Source organism: Cydia pomonella, chromosome 17 (assembly GCF_033807575.1).
Source record: "Cydia pomonella isolate Wapato2018A chromosome 17, ilCydPomo1, whole genome shotgun sequence".
Lineage (NCBI taxonomy): Eukaryota > Metazoa > Arthropoda > Insecta > Lepidoptera > Tortricidae > Cydia > Cydia pomonella.
Genome location: NC_084719.1, coordinates 1,297,545 through 1,312,374, shown reverse-complemented (window position 1 = coordinate 1,312,374; position 14,830 = coordinate 1,297,545). Strand labels below are relative to the sequence as shown.

The 14,830-nt window shown below is 36.1% G+C and overlaps 1 protein-coding gene across 1 annotated transcript in view; it reads left to right on the top strand.

Annotated features, from left to right (window-relative positions):
* LOC133526927 (acetylcholine receptor subunit alpha-like 1) overlaps positions 1-11,446 on the top strand; it is a 488,080-nt gene extending 476,634 nt beyond the window's left edge. The window contains exons 5-8 of the mRNA XM_061863787.1: positions 1,765-1,945; positions 3,823-4,407; positions 6,278-6,553; positions 7,279-11,446. Of these exons, the coding sequence (XP_061719771.1) occupies positions 1,765-1,945; positions 3,823-4,407; positions 6,278-6,553; positions 7,279-7,491 (1,255 nt within the window). The 3' untranslated portion in view covers positions 7,492-11,446. The remainder of the gene's footprint in view (positions 1-1,764; positions 1,946-3,822; positions 4,408-6,277; positions 6,554-7,278) is intronic.
* The last annotated feature ends 3,384 nt before the right edge of the window (positions 11,447-14,830 follow it).

The following is a 14,830-nucleotide window of genomic DNA, read 5'->3' as shown; positions in this document are numbered from 1 at the left end:
TGTAAATAATAATGATAATTAAGTAATTAAATTTAAAGCATTGTCAAGTCATAACATCACTAATAAGAATAAATTAAAATAAAATAAAATTAGAATGTCAGGTTTTAAAATAATAATTATGTTCAATTATTAATTTAATATTACAACGTGATGATAATAATGTCGTGAATGTTTTTGTTAGAAGAAAGTCAGAAAGTCGTGCATGAGATGCACGCCAATCACCAAGACGATTTTCAAGGTCAGGTTGGAACCAATCTAAACCATAACCAATTGTTAAATTAGGATCGAGCTCAGGAACGCGGTTTTGCCTGATTTGTCGACGCTGGACATTGTGTTCGACCACTAACCATTTATGTTGAAGTACCCATTGTCCTAACTGTCCTAATAACAATCATAATAACAACCAAGCGATGGCGATGGGTTCCATTACTATGATTTAAACGTGACAAAAACAGTGAGTATTAAAGCTTGACCAGAAATGTATGATCATTGTCAAGAGGGCGCTGATAGTTCATACTCGTAATTATGGTGCGTGATCATATATTATATTACTGGTCATGCTTTACAAATTGTTACACACATTTACTCGCACGTTAAGCTTCACTCCGTATGTTTGTATACGTATTCTTCAACGTGAAAACCCGTTTACCACTAGTAAAAACTAGTTTTGCAAGACGCCATTAGTAAAAAGGCCTTTCCTGGATTTTATTAGTTAACAGTTTCCAAGTGCTCATGGGAAAACTGATTTTGACTTAATGTTCAAAAATCAATTTCAGTTAATAGTTAGTTCCATAGTCAATACTGAAGGTCATTTTTCGGTTGGGAAATGTAGACCTCCGGGAGTGAAGAGGTCAGCCTTGTCATCATCAAAAGCTTTCGGGTTTCATACAGTCAAATAGATGTCAGGTTAAGTCGACGTTTAAATCTGGCAGGTGAAGTAAGCCCGAAGCGTGTCAAAATTTTACCGCTCAAGAAAATGTCTTATTTTATAACTTCCAGTATAAATCTAAGATCCTTCAGTGCAACTTTAGGCGGAAGACATCGCCATAGATACGAAATCATTGCAAGTTCAGTCCGCAGATCCGACCCCGGACCATGAATAGCGGAATTAATTAAAACTCTTGACGTTCTTGAAGAAAATCGCAATTACGAGTTCCAGATTTAAGCCTTTTTAAATTGTAGGAGTCATTAATTGCATTGCAGCTCAAGACGGAGTAAATTGTCTGCTCGTATTTCTCAGATATGCTGAAGTGTTGTTTTGTTACTTGACTACTGCAAAGTCGAACGGGGTTATGTTTTAGCGTATGTATTGTGTGATATATTTATGTCACGTGTTCTACCGTAGCATCTAACTACTGCGTATATTTTTAAGATACCGTTCGGTTTCAGACAACACCAGTATTACTAATACAGTAATGTCGTAACACTGCTCTGCTGCTGCAATAATGCTGCCGACTGCATTACCGCATGAAACGTCAAATTTATTATAAATGTCTCAATAACATTACCTTATTGACGTTTTCTGCAGTAGATCAGTAGATAGAGTTGCTGCAGGTAGCAGCAGAATTGCAGCGCGACATTAGTGCCAATTCCGTTGCTGTGTTGCGTTTAACGGATTTTGCGGCAGCAATATCACTGCTGTTATTTAAATACAAACGGTTCCTTAAGGGTTCAATACGAAACTGAGCTTTACAGCGTTTAACTTCTTATATAACCACACCCATATATCGAATCAACGTTTAATTGTTTCATTGTTGCCCACAGCGCGGACGGTAACTACGAAGTGACGATAATGACGAAAGCCATTCTACACTACGACGGCAAAGTGATATGGAAGCCCCCGGCCATCTACAAGTCCTTCTGCGAGATCGACGTGGAGTACTTCCCCTTTGATGAGCAGACTTGCTTCATGAAATTCGGTAGTTGGAGCTACGACGGTTATACGGTGAGTAAAGTCTTGTGGAATCCGTCTGTCTTTTACAATGCCTTTTGGTTCATTGCCGTAAGGGAAAGCCTTTTGACAAGCCAGATCTGCTGCTTGAATTTCTGCACAATCAACTGTGGAATTAACTGTCGCTCGTGGTATTTCCGGACCAATACATGTTTTAAACCTTCAAGAGAAAGCCTACTCTCTTATTAGCACTTGCAAATCATCTGGCGTTTCGGGTGTCCATGGGTGACGATAATTGCTTCGTATTGGATGATTTGTCTGCTCGTTTGCCTTCTATATCATAAGACAGTAAAGTCGTGTGGCATCTGCCTGTTTTTTACAATGCCTTCTGATTAATTCACGTAAAGTACTTGCCTTTTGGCAAGCATACCTGCTTCTTGAAATTCGGTGGCTTGAAGTTTAATTTTATTTAAATACCTATTTCTTCAATATGGGCAGACATAGTCGGGATTTTAAATAAGACAGCTGTTTGGTAGAGAATCACTATTTGTAATTAATGTATTCAGGCATGGTAGGCACTGTAGAAAAAGTAGTAGACGGCATATATGCGATCGAAATTATGACAAAGATAAAACTTTTTTTAAAGTGCCAGTCGCAAAAGTTTGAAACAGTATATGAATCAATGTTACAGACGAATAAAAAATATGACGTGAGCTCCATAAAACTTGAAAAGTCATTTAAAAGTTTTATAAAACCTCAAAAGCTCTAGTCCGTACAAGTTCATAATAAACTCGTAGCAAAACAAGATTGAGCCTCATAAAGTACGGCCAATACTCTGTCAAGTGTAATATTTATCGGGCAATAAATAATACGGACAATGAGATATGCTTCTCGATGAGAGAGGAAGTAATAAAAAGTTTCCAATGGAGTTTACAGCGATAGGCCGAAGACGGCCGTCTATCGGGTGGGGAAGCCAATAAATCTGAGGTTCCGACTTGCTCATAAATAAGGCTCAGGCTCACATTCGCGCCTTCGTGTGTTAGAGATTTTGTTCCGATCTTATCAGCGCATATCTGGGCCTCTGTTGCCAGTAGTGTAACAATCGCTAGCGAGTTCAATTATTGAGCAAACCAATGTAATTTCATCTCGCTATCCATAAGAACTATAAAAGACCTGAAAGTGAGCTTGTACTGGTCCTCATTACCTTTGCTCTGTTCGCGTTTGGAATCAAATCCCTGATCGCTGTTACACTTTGGAGGCAATAAATGTCTGAAAGAAAATTAGCGCCCCCCAGTAAAATCTTTTAAGGGGCGATAATAGCCAATGACCTTGAGTGCTCGTTTTCTGAGCTCTTTCTTTTTGAGATGGTGTGAATGAGAAGCACTGTTGTGTACATCGTATGGCCGGCCGTCTTCTATTCGGAAAGATGAATTCAAAATGCATACAAATATCATGTCAAAATAAATGAATAGAGATTACAGATTTAAAAGTATTCACTTACCTGTTCGTTTTAATATAGAAACCGAAGTGAATTAAATAGCGATAGTATACAACCCAGCAGTCTCTTCAAACAGACTGATGGGTTATAAACGTTCGGGCAAATCGGCGTCTTTTCTGTGTACATTACAAATAGGATACATTTCTCTAAGACTTTTATCATACCACATGCACCTAAGAAGTAGAAGGTGCCACGTGCATAAGAATAAAGTAAGGAAACAAGGCTTTATAGTCTATTTATTTCACAGAAAAGACGCGTAACCTTAACTCACGATAAACAAGTTATTGTAGTATTTATTTACAATTTTACCATCGCGTGGGCCGCATGCTGTTTTGCCACTGATGTACTTAGTATAAAAATTACCTTTAACTTGTAAGAGTATGTATTTGTTATCTAATTAGAATTATTTTACATATCATCCTTTCTTTTCCAGGTGGATTTGAGGCATCTGAAGCAAACACCAGACTCTGACGCGATAGGAATGGGCATCGACTTGTCAGAATACTATATATCCGTGGAGTGGGACATCATGCGAGTGCCGGCCACCAGAAATGAGAAGTTCTACTCCTGCTGCGAGGAGCCTTATCCTGATATCATATTCAACCTAACCCTTAGAAGAAAAACCCTCTTCTACACGGTCAACCTCATCATCCCATGCGTTGGGATCTCCTTCCTCTCAGTCCTGGTCTTCTATCTACCTTCCGACTCTGGAGAAAAGATCTCACTCTGCATATCTATCCTCCTCTCCTTGACCGTGTTCTTCTTACTGCTAGCAGAAATAATTCCCCCCACCTCACTCACTGTTCCACTTTTAGGAAAATATTTATTGTTCACTATGATGCTAGTCACATTATCAGTAGTGGTCACTATCGTGGTGCTGAACGTTAATTTTAGGTCCCCGGTAACCCATCATATGGCACCTTGGGTCCGGAAGGTCTTTATAGATTTTTTACCGAAAATATTATGCATACAAAGGCCGGAGAAGCCAGAAGACGATGATAACGATAAGCCGACTGAGGTAAGAATTATGATATCGCGTCACAACTTGCAGAGCTCGATTTTGATGTAACCCGCCCCAATTAAAGTAATACTGGTATTTTTGGATCTAAAGGATCTAATTTTTAATACAACTAAATTAAATTGAGACTTAACTTTCAGTAATATGAAACGTTCTTAAAATGTTTTTTTAATTTACCGTTAACTAAAACAGTACAATTAATTTTTAAAAAATTTTGATGTGGATGATGCTACTTATGATGTTGCGGTAGTAAGTTTTGAATTAAAAAAAAGTAGTGATACTTTAAGTGGTGACTTATTTTATAAGGAAGAAGAAGAGTTGTTAAATTTTAGTGAAATATATGAAAATTAACGCAAATAAAAAATTCAAGCAAAAACCGTTGGTCTGAATTTTTATTGCTCTTAAAAGTATTTTGAGGAATAAGTCAACATGTATCGGGCTCGGCATGGTTTAGCGAAAGTCAACAAGTATCCCAAACTCTGCTGACATACTTCCCCCCGCCAATATCGTTTCACGACTCCATTGAAGCGGTCGCATAAACACCCGTTCCAAAAACATTAATCATCACGCATAAAAGAGATGTTTACCTCGCTCAAAAACACGGCATCGCGCCGTTTAATTAAATTTGTTAACTAAAAGCTTTCACAAATGAAGTTCTTTAGATGAAATCCCTTTCAAAACGAAAAAACAACACGACGCCTTTTCTCCTCAAGTTTCCTTCATTCAAAACATTTTCCATCGGAACGGTTTCAATACAAACAGAACGCTATTACGCCGAGTCGAAGCCACCCTCGACAATAACCATTTTAATTGTCCTCAGCCGCGGGACTTCTAGAAACGCTGCGTTCAACAATATTCTAAATCCATTGTGTTCTGTGTGTATCGCTTCCAGCCCAATTTCATTCCATTTCGATTTTCTTTTATTACTCAACGCCGACGGGCTTAACGAGCGCGCGCAGCCCCTGTTATTTATGTCCCCCTGGTGGCTCGGGACGGATCGCGAGATATACAAGCCGGCAAGGCCGAAACCGAACCCACTTCGGCCTAATTGTGTGCGGGCTTAAGCCGTCGATACACTGCTGCGCCCACGGAACGTCCGACAACTTAATCTCTCGGTGTTCCAGTGTAACGAGCCAACAAATTGACGCGTATATATCAAACGAGTTTTCCAACACTCAATTTCAAAGCTGTTACGCATCGCACCCTTCTTTTACCCGAAACAATTGCGCGTGGATCGCATGAATTCAGATGTGATACTGCATAATATACCAAAAATGTTTCTGTAATTCAAATCCTTTTCTCCGAAACTGGTGATTCAAAAGAACATTCACAAAACGTGCTACCTCCGTTAGTTCCAAAGCGATTTTTCCATTTAGAACTTTTTATTCCATAATACTGACGATTACGTCTCCCGTAGAACAAAGTTTGCATCGATATTTTTCACATCTGAGCAGCTTCTTTTACCGGCGATTAGTCTCAATCGACAATTCCAAATCCTATTTCATAAAACGCCTTTCATACCAGTTCAACAAGTTTCCTTATGCAATAGCTCTTTAATTACTATTTGTACGAAATGTACTATTTTAATCTCGTAACCTCGTTGTAGCTACTATGTGAATATCATATTCTTGCCATGCTTCAGATAATGAAGGTCCTTGGCGCCGGTTAATGAAAGCGTGAATTTAAAATGCTAAAGGAGGATTCAAAGCTTCGCTATTGAGTTTCATCATCCGTTACATGGAAATAGCATAGAATGCTCTTTGGCAGGCGTGGTAGAGGAATCACACAAAATAAAGAATGAGCCGTGTCCTAAACTCTCTAAAAAAGAATCGTCAATCTCGAAAGAATCCTCATAATCTACACATTTCAGGTCCTCACCGATGTATTTGGTGGCGACGACCTAGACGGCAAGTTCAAAGAGTGGGGTTGCGAGGAGTACGAGCTGCCGGGGCTGCCGCCGTCGCCCCCTCCGCCCCCGGGTGGGGACGACGAACTCTTCTCCCCACCCCCTGGCTCGCCCTGCCACCTGGACCTGGACGCCGACACTCCCTCTCTAGATAAACACTACGTGAGAGAGATGGAAAAGACTATAGAAGGCTCCAGGTTTATTGCGCAACACGTCAAGAATAAGGATAAGTTTGAAAGTGTATGTATGGCTTTATGTTTTTCATGATTTCATAAAAGTTATAAGTTTTAAGTCTCACGAATCGGTTATGTATATTATGTATATATTTATGTAATGTATGTATGTGTCTTTATGTATTTAAGTAGTTTATAATTAATTTATGTGTATTAGGACTCTAATTCTTTCAATAGCAATTTATTTTAGTTTTAAACGCACCGCCTACAAGCTTTTCTGCTTTGCCCTAAGGTTGACTGGTAGAGAATGCCTCATGGCATTAAGTTCGCCTTTTGTACATTAGGTTTTTCTTTTGTGCAATAAAGTTTTAAATAAATAAATATCATTTTATGTTTTCAAAAGTTCTTTAATTTAAATAATAGCATAATATATTAAGGGTATGTAATTTTTGCCGGCCTCTCGTAAATACTTAGTTTTGCTAACCTTACCAATTTGAATAAATAGAAAAAAAAAACGAAAACTATCAATAACATAGTCACCATGATTTATTCAATTTTCAAACTTATTAATATGAGAATTATGAGAAGCTTTGAATGTGGATAGAATTATAACCTAATAATTTATTCTTAAAACAATATAATAAACTTAATACTAGATTACAGGACGATATTATAATAATTACTAATTACACAATTAAAAAAAAATTAAATTAAGACATTAACAACGAAACATTTTTAAGCTAACAATTGAAACTAAACTAAAACTAGAAATTAACTAATGTATTTTTCCAGGTGGAGGATGACTGGAAGTACGTGGCGATGGTACTCGACAGGATCTTCCTGTTCGCCTTCACGATAGCGTGCGTGCTCGGCACCGCGCTCATCATCTTCCGCGCCCCCACCTTCTACGACAACTCCAAACCCATCGACATCCTCTACTCCAAGATTGCCAAGAAGAAACTCGAGCTCCTAAGGATGGGCTCCGAAATGGACCCGGGCCTCTGAAATTCGTCCTACGTCTTCGGCCACTCGCCGCCGAAGACGTTTTGGGAGCTGATCGTGATGTGGTGGCACGGATGATCGCAGTGAAGCTCCTAGCGAATGTGAGGCGAGGACTCTGTGCTCAGTGAGTGTGGTGTGACGTACGCAGTGGAAACCGTCTTTTTATATGAACTCGAGGAGACTGTGTCCGTCGGAACGCACGGCGCGCGCCGTAGTGAATCCGCCACAACTATTTTTATATTAGAATCGCTGTATTGATCGTATATACTGGAGCGAATGTGTAATTTTTGTATGTTTTCATCGGAAGGTTTCTTTTCCAGGAATTATTTGATACGAGCGCACAAACATTGTACAGATATATTAAGGGATTTATATTAAGTTCTCGCGATAGATTCGTTTAGTTATCAGGACGTAAACGACGCTCTTATTACTTACTATATAAGGTTCACTTCGGATAAGTGGAGCTCAATTTCGTAAGTTTAAGTATTGTACGGGCTACGCAAAGTCGATTAGCGGTTGGAGTATTAAATTATAAATTTTCATGCAAACGTCCTCCATGAGAACCGGACATGTAGACACATGTATATGTAATGATTGTGTAATAATTTGAATTATACATAATGTATTTGATAAACTAAGTACTCGCGTAACAATCATAAGGACAATATCGATAAAATGACGAATGTATTGAATCTGTTAGGGTAAGGTTGTAGATACGTTAGGGGTTAGGGAGCCGAGCCGCGCCGCGGCCGTCATCGGCGCGCGTTGCTGCCAACCTAGCATAGTCGACGGTGATATTATTTAAATAGATATTTAAACACAATTGACTGCCAATTGTAAAATACATTTTTATAAAAAGTCGATATTCTTAGATAGTTCGATAAATTATTTGATTAGATTTTTTAAACAGAGTGCCAAACGCCATCGCCAATGTTTGAGGACATGCCAAACTGACGTTCATTTCTGCCGGTCCGTTTGCGTGACGGTTTGCTTGGATACATTAGTTTAACATGTATGAAACAGATGCTTGCCCTTCAAACGACTGAACATATAGTTTGCTCGTACTTTCGTTCTAGGTCCGCGTTTCTAATAATCATAGAGTACAGGGTAAACTTAGTACACAATTTTCTTCCCTTGATTTGTCTCACGATCTTCACCGATAGTAATATCTTGTACACTTATCGGCACTTTACCTAACACTATTAGATAATAGTCATTGTTGAGGTTTGTGACATTAGTCTGTATGTAGTCCGTACTGTTCCTTTGTACTAGACTAGTAAGGTGTTTCTTTGAGTTACTTAGATGCGTCTTTTCGGCGCGTCCCTAGTTACTTTAGTAGTCGTACGTCTATTGGAACACTCTTGCGCGTAATAAGCGTTTTACCTCACTTCGACCCATTGTGTAGGGTTAGTAGCAGTCTATAATAAAAAAAAATTTCGAGCCGCGTATTTGATATGTCAAAGTAATAAGAATTATAGATAAAATACTTAGATAACTCAGAGTTATTGATATAAAGGAAACCACAGCGAGCAGTTAGGAAAACAGGGATGGTTATAGTAAAATTATTCAAATTGTTTTTGTGATTCGTCTTCATATTTGTAAGTGTTATTGAATATGTATAGCAGTTCGTGTGGGCGAACGCTGTGGCTAGACTAAGACATGAACGCGTGTACCGCCCGCGTCACACCGCAAGGCGGTACACGGAGGCAAGCAAACTGGTTTCACGAAGGAATTCTCAAACGGAATTGTTCGTCTACTAATAAAATAAACTAATAAAATAATTTTCTTATAAGACACAATTCACACGTCGGTTTATTGAAAGTAGGAATGTGCTATTGCACGCACCGAAACACACCAATTTAGTATTATTAATTACTATTTATCAATAATGAATAATTAATTAAGACCACAGGCTTCCCACTGTTCCGTGATCATCTAAACTTTTATTGTAGATAATTGCTAGAAAAGGACGGTCTGTTGTTATTTTTATATGACTGCAAATAAGTAAAACCTAGTTAGATTTTCTAAACACCGTAGGCTAAAGTGTCGCGTGTTTGTACATTGGAAGATACATTTGATGATGTAAATAGTATGTTGTCCGAGGAATCTGGTCAATAGATAAATGCAGTAAATAGTGACGACGCAAGAAATGGCTTTAAATGTGGTCAAGGCATATTAATAACCAAACTAGAACAGTACATCGCCAACCCGGACGGGCAAAATACCAGCCGTTGACGGGTTACAGAGGTATCCGGATTATCATCTGCAATTGTTTAAGCTATATTAAACTCATAACTTAGCATATAAATAAAAGATATTGCATTCATAAAGCTATGGGAATAAATTACTAACACTAGAATAAATTGTGAAATTCTTCTGCTATATATTTTTGCATTTCGAAGGGACTGTTAGTCAGAGAAGAAAATTCCTAAATTTGTGACTATCACGGCAGTGCGCCATCATCTTGATCGGCCGGATTACAAGGATAACCGGGTTAGCGAAGGTACGGATTAACGAAGCACTAATAACAACTAAAAGCATAATATGTCTCATTTAGATTGTCATGACTGTTATCATTGGATAATGATAATCCAGTTTCTACAAAAACGCTCACATACATCATGTAGTTTTATCATTTACATAATATGCTTTTAGTTATATTCAAGTAAACACATTTTGTTTCGTGTTATTAAAATGTCTAAAACCTGGACCACATAGAGTCTAAACTGAATGAGCTGAGCCTATACAACGATAAATGACCCTAATATTTTGAATGCGTGTTATCTCTTTAGATGTCTCATTGTATTGCCCACGTTCGCTCCGACCCCCGAGTAGACCCTGAGTATCCTCCGGGTATCCTATGGGTAACTCCGCGGGTAATCCCCGGACTTTTAAGACTATAAGTTGTATTTCGTCGAGGTTGTGTGAACAGCCTTCCCTGTCATTCGTACCTCGGTTGTAGTAGTTGTCTTTAAGACCTAGTAGTCGTGTTATAGTTTACCCTATTTAACAGCTGCTACATTCCATTGCAAACAGGATAATACCTTAATGTTATTTGTTATTAGGTTCCGGATTTTTTACTTATTATTTACCACTTCTTAGATAAAAAAATTCACACCTTTCGATTAATAATTGTATTAAACTAACATGTTGTGGCTTAAAAGTAGCAAATCTCTTAACTCAATCTGAAGGAGTTAAGGAATTTATCTCTTATCTAATAATACCTTGAGTTCAAACTTGACCATTCCGTTCGAAAAAGATAAGAGGTTTGCTACTTTACATGACGATGTCTGAAAGTTATTGATCAGGTTGCAAAAAAATCAATGTCTTAAAAAATAACTTTGCTCTCACACGCACTGGACTAAGCGCAATAATTTTTCACGGGTACGGGTAAAGATAACCCCTTTTGACAACATTGAATATTACGTTATATCTCTTCTTTGTTTCCCTATTTATTATATCTATGTGAAATACTTATCGAAATTAATTTTCTTTTAAGAAAATGATTTTAAAGTAAACGAACTAAATTCTCAAATACAGAGTTACGTAACATGAAATTAAATTAAGATGGAGGCTTACTTTTGAAACGTAATTATTACAAAGTTTCATACTCTGAGAAATTAAATTAGTCTAAGGGACTTCTTCGCTTATTGTTATTAATTTCCATATATAGGCCGCTTTAAGAGAATATCAACCTTCATAAAAGTCGGTAATGAAGTCTGCAATCTTATTTTATATTCATTGTATAATGATTCCAATAACATTTCAATGAGAAATACATAAGCTTTACAGATAAATCCAATTAAAGTTTTACTTTCCGTGTTTCTAACAGGTTTTTTTTTATATTACAGATTTTTAAGTATAAATCTAATTTGTAAGTAGTAAAATTATTTACGTCGCTTCTTTTTTCTAAAACGCATTCTAATCTATTTTTTCTTGTTAAATACTTAGCCGTCATAAGTCACAATTTAATTGATTGTGTGATGTGTCCGTAAATAATAAATAAAAACATTTTATATGTGTAATGAGTATAAAATGAAATCAAATGTAGACAAAGTGAATTCCATTTACAACTTTGAAATCCAAAAACGGAATATAATTATTCAAAAAGTTTATATATTATTCAAAAAGTTTATATATTATTCAAAAAGTTTATATATTATTCAAAAAGTTCGTATATTCTCTGCAATGGACTGTAGCGGTTGACTATCGTTGTGCTTGTTCAAGTTTACGTTACCAGACGTTTGTCTGAGGAGCGGGTGATAGTTGTCTGAAGGTAGATAGGTAATAAATTTAACAATAAACAGATTTAGATCAGGTAAGTGTATAAGTGGTGTTTAAATTAGCTTCTCAGTGTTTTAGGGTTAGTCGACGAATGAGTCGGCTCGGGACGCGGTGGTAGATAAATTTGTTTGTCCGTTTTAGTTCTTATGTAAAGGTCATTTATTATTTTTTAAATATATTAACTTACATGTTTATTAACTGTAAGCTCTTTTTTTCCTATTCTTTAATAACGTATACAATTGTTTATTCTTGTATCATAAAACACAGTGAGGAAAATAATAACTAATAATAATTTAACTAATAACTTAGGACAAATTTGTAATTACAAATACTTTCCAAAAAACCGTACCTAATTAAATTATGTATCTATTATATTTCTAAGAAAACATTACAATTCACGTGGAACATATTGCAGTTCGTCTATCAATTAAAATGAGTTTATCCTTATTCGTCACCCTATTATAACGTGTATTTGTGTTAAAGTCAAACAATTGTATTTGTGTTAAAGTCATTAATTAATTTATATGTATATTATTAATTTTTTTGTGATTATTAATTTTAATTTTATTGTCAATTTGCGAGAATTAAAAGGCTTTTTATTTTATTTTTATTTTATATATATATATTATTTTAAATAGCAAATTTATCTCCACCGGGGGCGAGCGGCGAACTCATAGTCAGCTATCACATGGCTGTCAGTAATTTTAAGAATCAACTTAACCGAAATGTTGACGTGTACATATAAATGATCAACATAGAAATTAAAATAATTATATTGACAACTTATTTTTCTACGTTACTTTCAGGCATTAGTGCTAGTAGTGTAGACGTAATATAATAACAAGCACAGCATACAAATACACAGCAATAACATTTAAAATTAATTTCATTTTAAGCGTATCTAAATTTAAACTTTTATTTCTAATGGACAATGATTCGGAAGATCCGTAACGCTTTATAATTAGTCATCGAGATCTCGATTAAGTAAAAGTGATAAGCACGAAGAATTTTGTACATTGACCCTGCCTGTTTCGATCTCTGCCGCATGCGCATAATTATATTTCTGTCCCGCTTGTACAGTGGCATTGACCACATGGGTGAGACAGCAGTATAGTTACGCGCGTGGGACAGAGATAGTAACAGACGGATCAATCTACGAAATTCTTCGTGATTATCGTCTTTACTTTAGTTTTGTATAGTATTTCCTTCGGTATCGCTATCCAGATTAATCTTGCTTTCACGCACTTTTGATTAATTTCTTGCATTCATATCTACATACAATATGGACATACTTAAACTATGTAAGTTAGAAGTATTGCATGTTTAATCAAACGTCTTCCAAAGTGACGTAAGATGAATTTAAGGCTCTAAGGGAAAACGACGGATCATTTGTATTAACAAGACCTAAAACACTATTGGGGTTATTCGTAAACCCCCGTCATGTCTAACAAGCTTTTAATGATCGTTTGTCCCTGTCATTTTGACATTAATGTATGTTATAAAGGGACAAAAATTGGAATTTAATAATGTTCATAAACATACTATGATCAGTCGTCGTTTCTTCATGGAGTCTCATAGTTTTTGTTAATTATTTTCCCATTTTCCGTTTTAGTTAAACGACATATTACCTACTGTAAATCCACCCAGATATAGTCCAAAGCTCCATACCATGGTCCAAATTCGAATATCTTTGTTCAGAACCCCTAGTGTACATTTATTCGATAGCGTGACGACGTACGCGTTTGCGTTAAGTCTCATTTTGTATGGCATTTAGAAACGGCGCGCCAAGCGGGACGTTTTGGAAACTCAAAATCCCATACAAAATGAGACTTAACGCAAACGCGTACAGGTCACGCTATTGAATTTTACACTAGGGGTAAAGTGAATATTATATGAATGTCGCAGTTCTGAGATGAAATAGGTATTGTGATAAAACCAAAAATAATATTCATACTTCATTACTTACGTCTTGAACTTGTGAATCATAGTTGTAGTACTGGAATATGGGTAGTTCTACAGTACTTGAATTGAAAGCCATTTAATGTATGCAATCATTTACGTATATAATGAATTCGTGCTGACATGATGCTAGAATACTTTGATGCTGCGCAACGTAAGTACTTATAAGAAAAACGTTTAACGAAAACCTAAAAAATGCTACATTGGTTTTGAAGAATACAACATTAAAAGAATGATTAAGACACGTTTAAGATCTTGGAAAGATCTTTAAAAGATCGATAACTAAACGACATGTGAAAATTGACGTTTATTTCGTTTTTTTAGTTTCTGAGGGGATTGGAAGGTCAGATGGCAGTTGCTTTCGTAAAAACTAGTGCCTACTCCGATTTTTGGTATTAGTTGCCAAGTAGATCCCAGAGTTCCTTGAGCCACAGCGAAAAGCTGGGACAAACGCAAAAAAAGAAGATAAAGATGAAGATGATCTAAAAAAAATTATAGAGACGATAGCGTAGGGTACTAACTCGGATAACTTCTATTATTTTATTAGAAAATAATAAAATAATATATATTAATATTTTGATACTTGATGATTGCATATATTAATCTATATGGCTCACGAAAACTTCTGTGTCGATATTCTGTGTTTTTACGTACTCGAATTCGTATAAATCGCAAATTCAAATGAAATGTAAATAGTCAACGGCAAAAACAAAAATCATAATGGCTTTTTTTCCATTTATTGGTATTTTGTAAAAACACTAAAAACAACAAAAATTTTAGTGTCATACAAACAATGAGCTTTAAATTTTGAGTTCTTCAAAAAAGCAATTATGTCAATTAGTCTTACAAAGGACATCGTAAATGAAAATAAATCAACATAAAATGGTCGTTTTACGAATATGAGTAGAAACAACACTTTCACTTGAGTTTGCGGTCTAGGTACCCTAGAAAACAGCCTAAACTCATTATTTACACCCAAATAATATCTTTATACAATAATAATTTTAAAGTTTTACACACGTATTTATAGACACTTGAAATTTTTACTTTATTGTAGTTTTATTTCCTCAGATTTTGATAAAATCTGGTAAGTTTGACG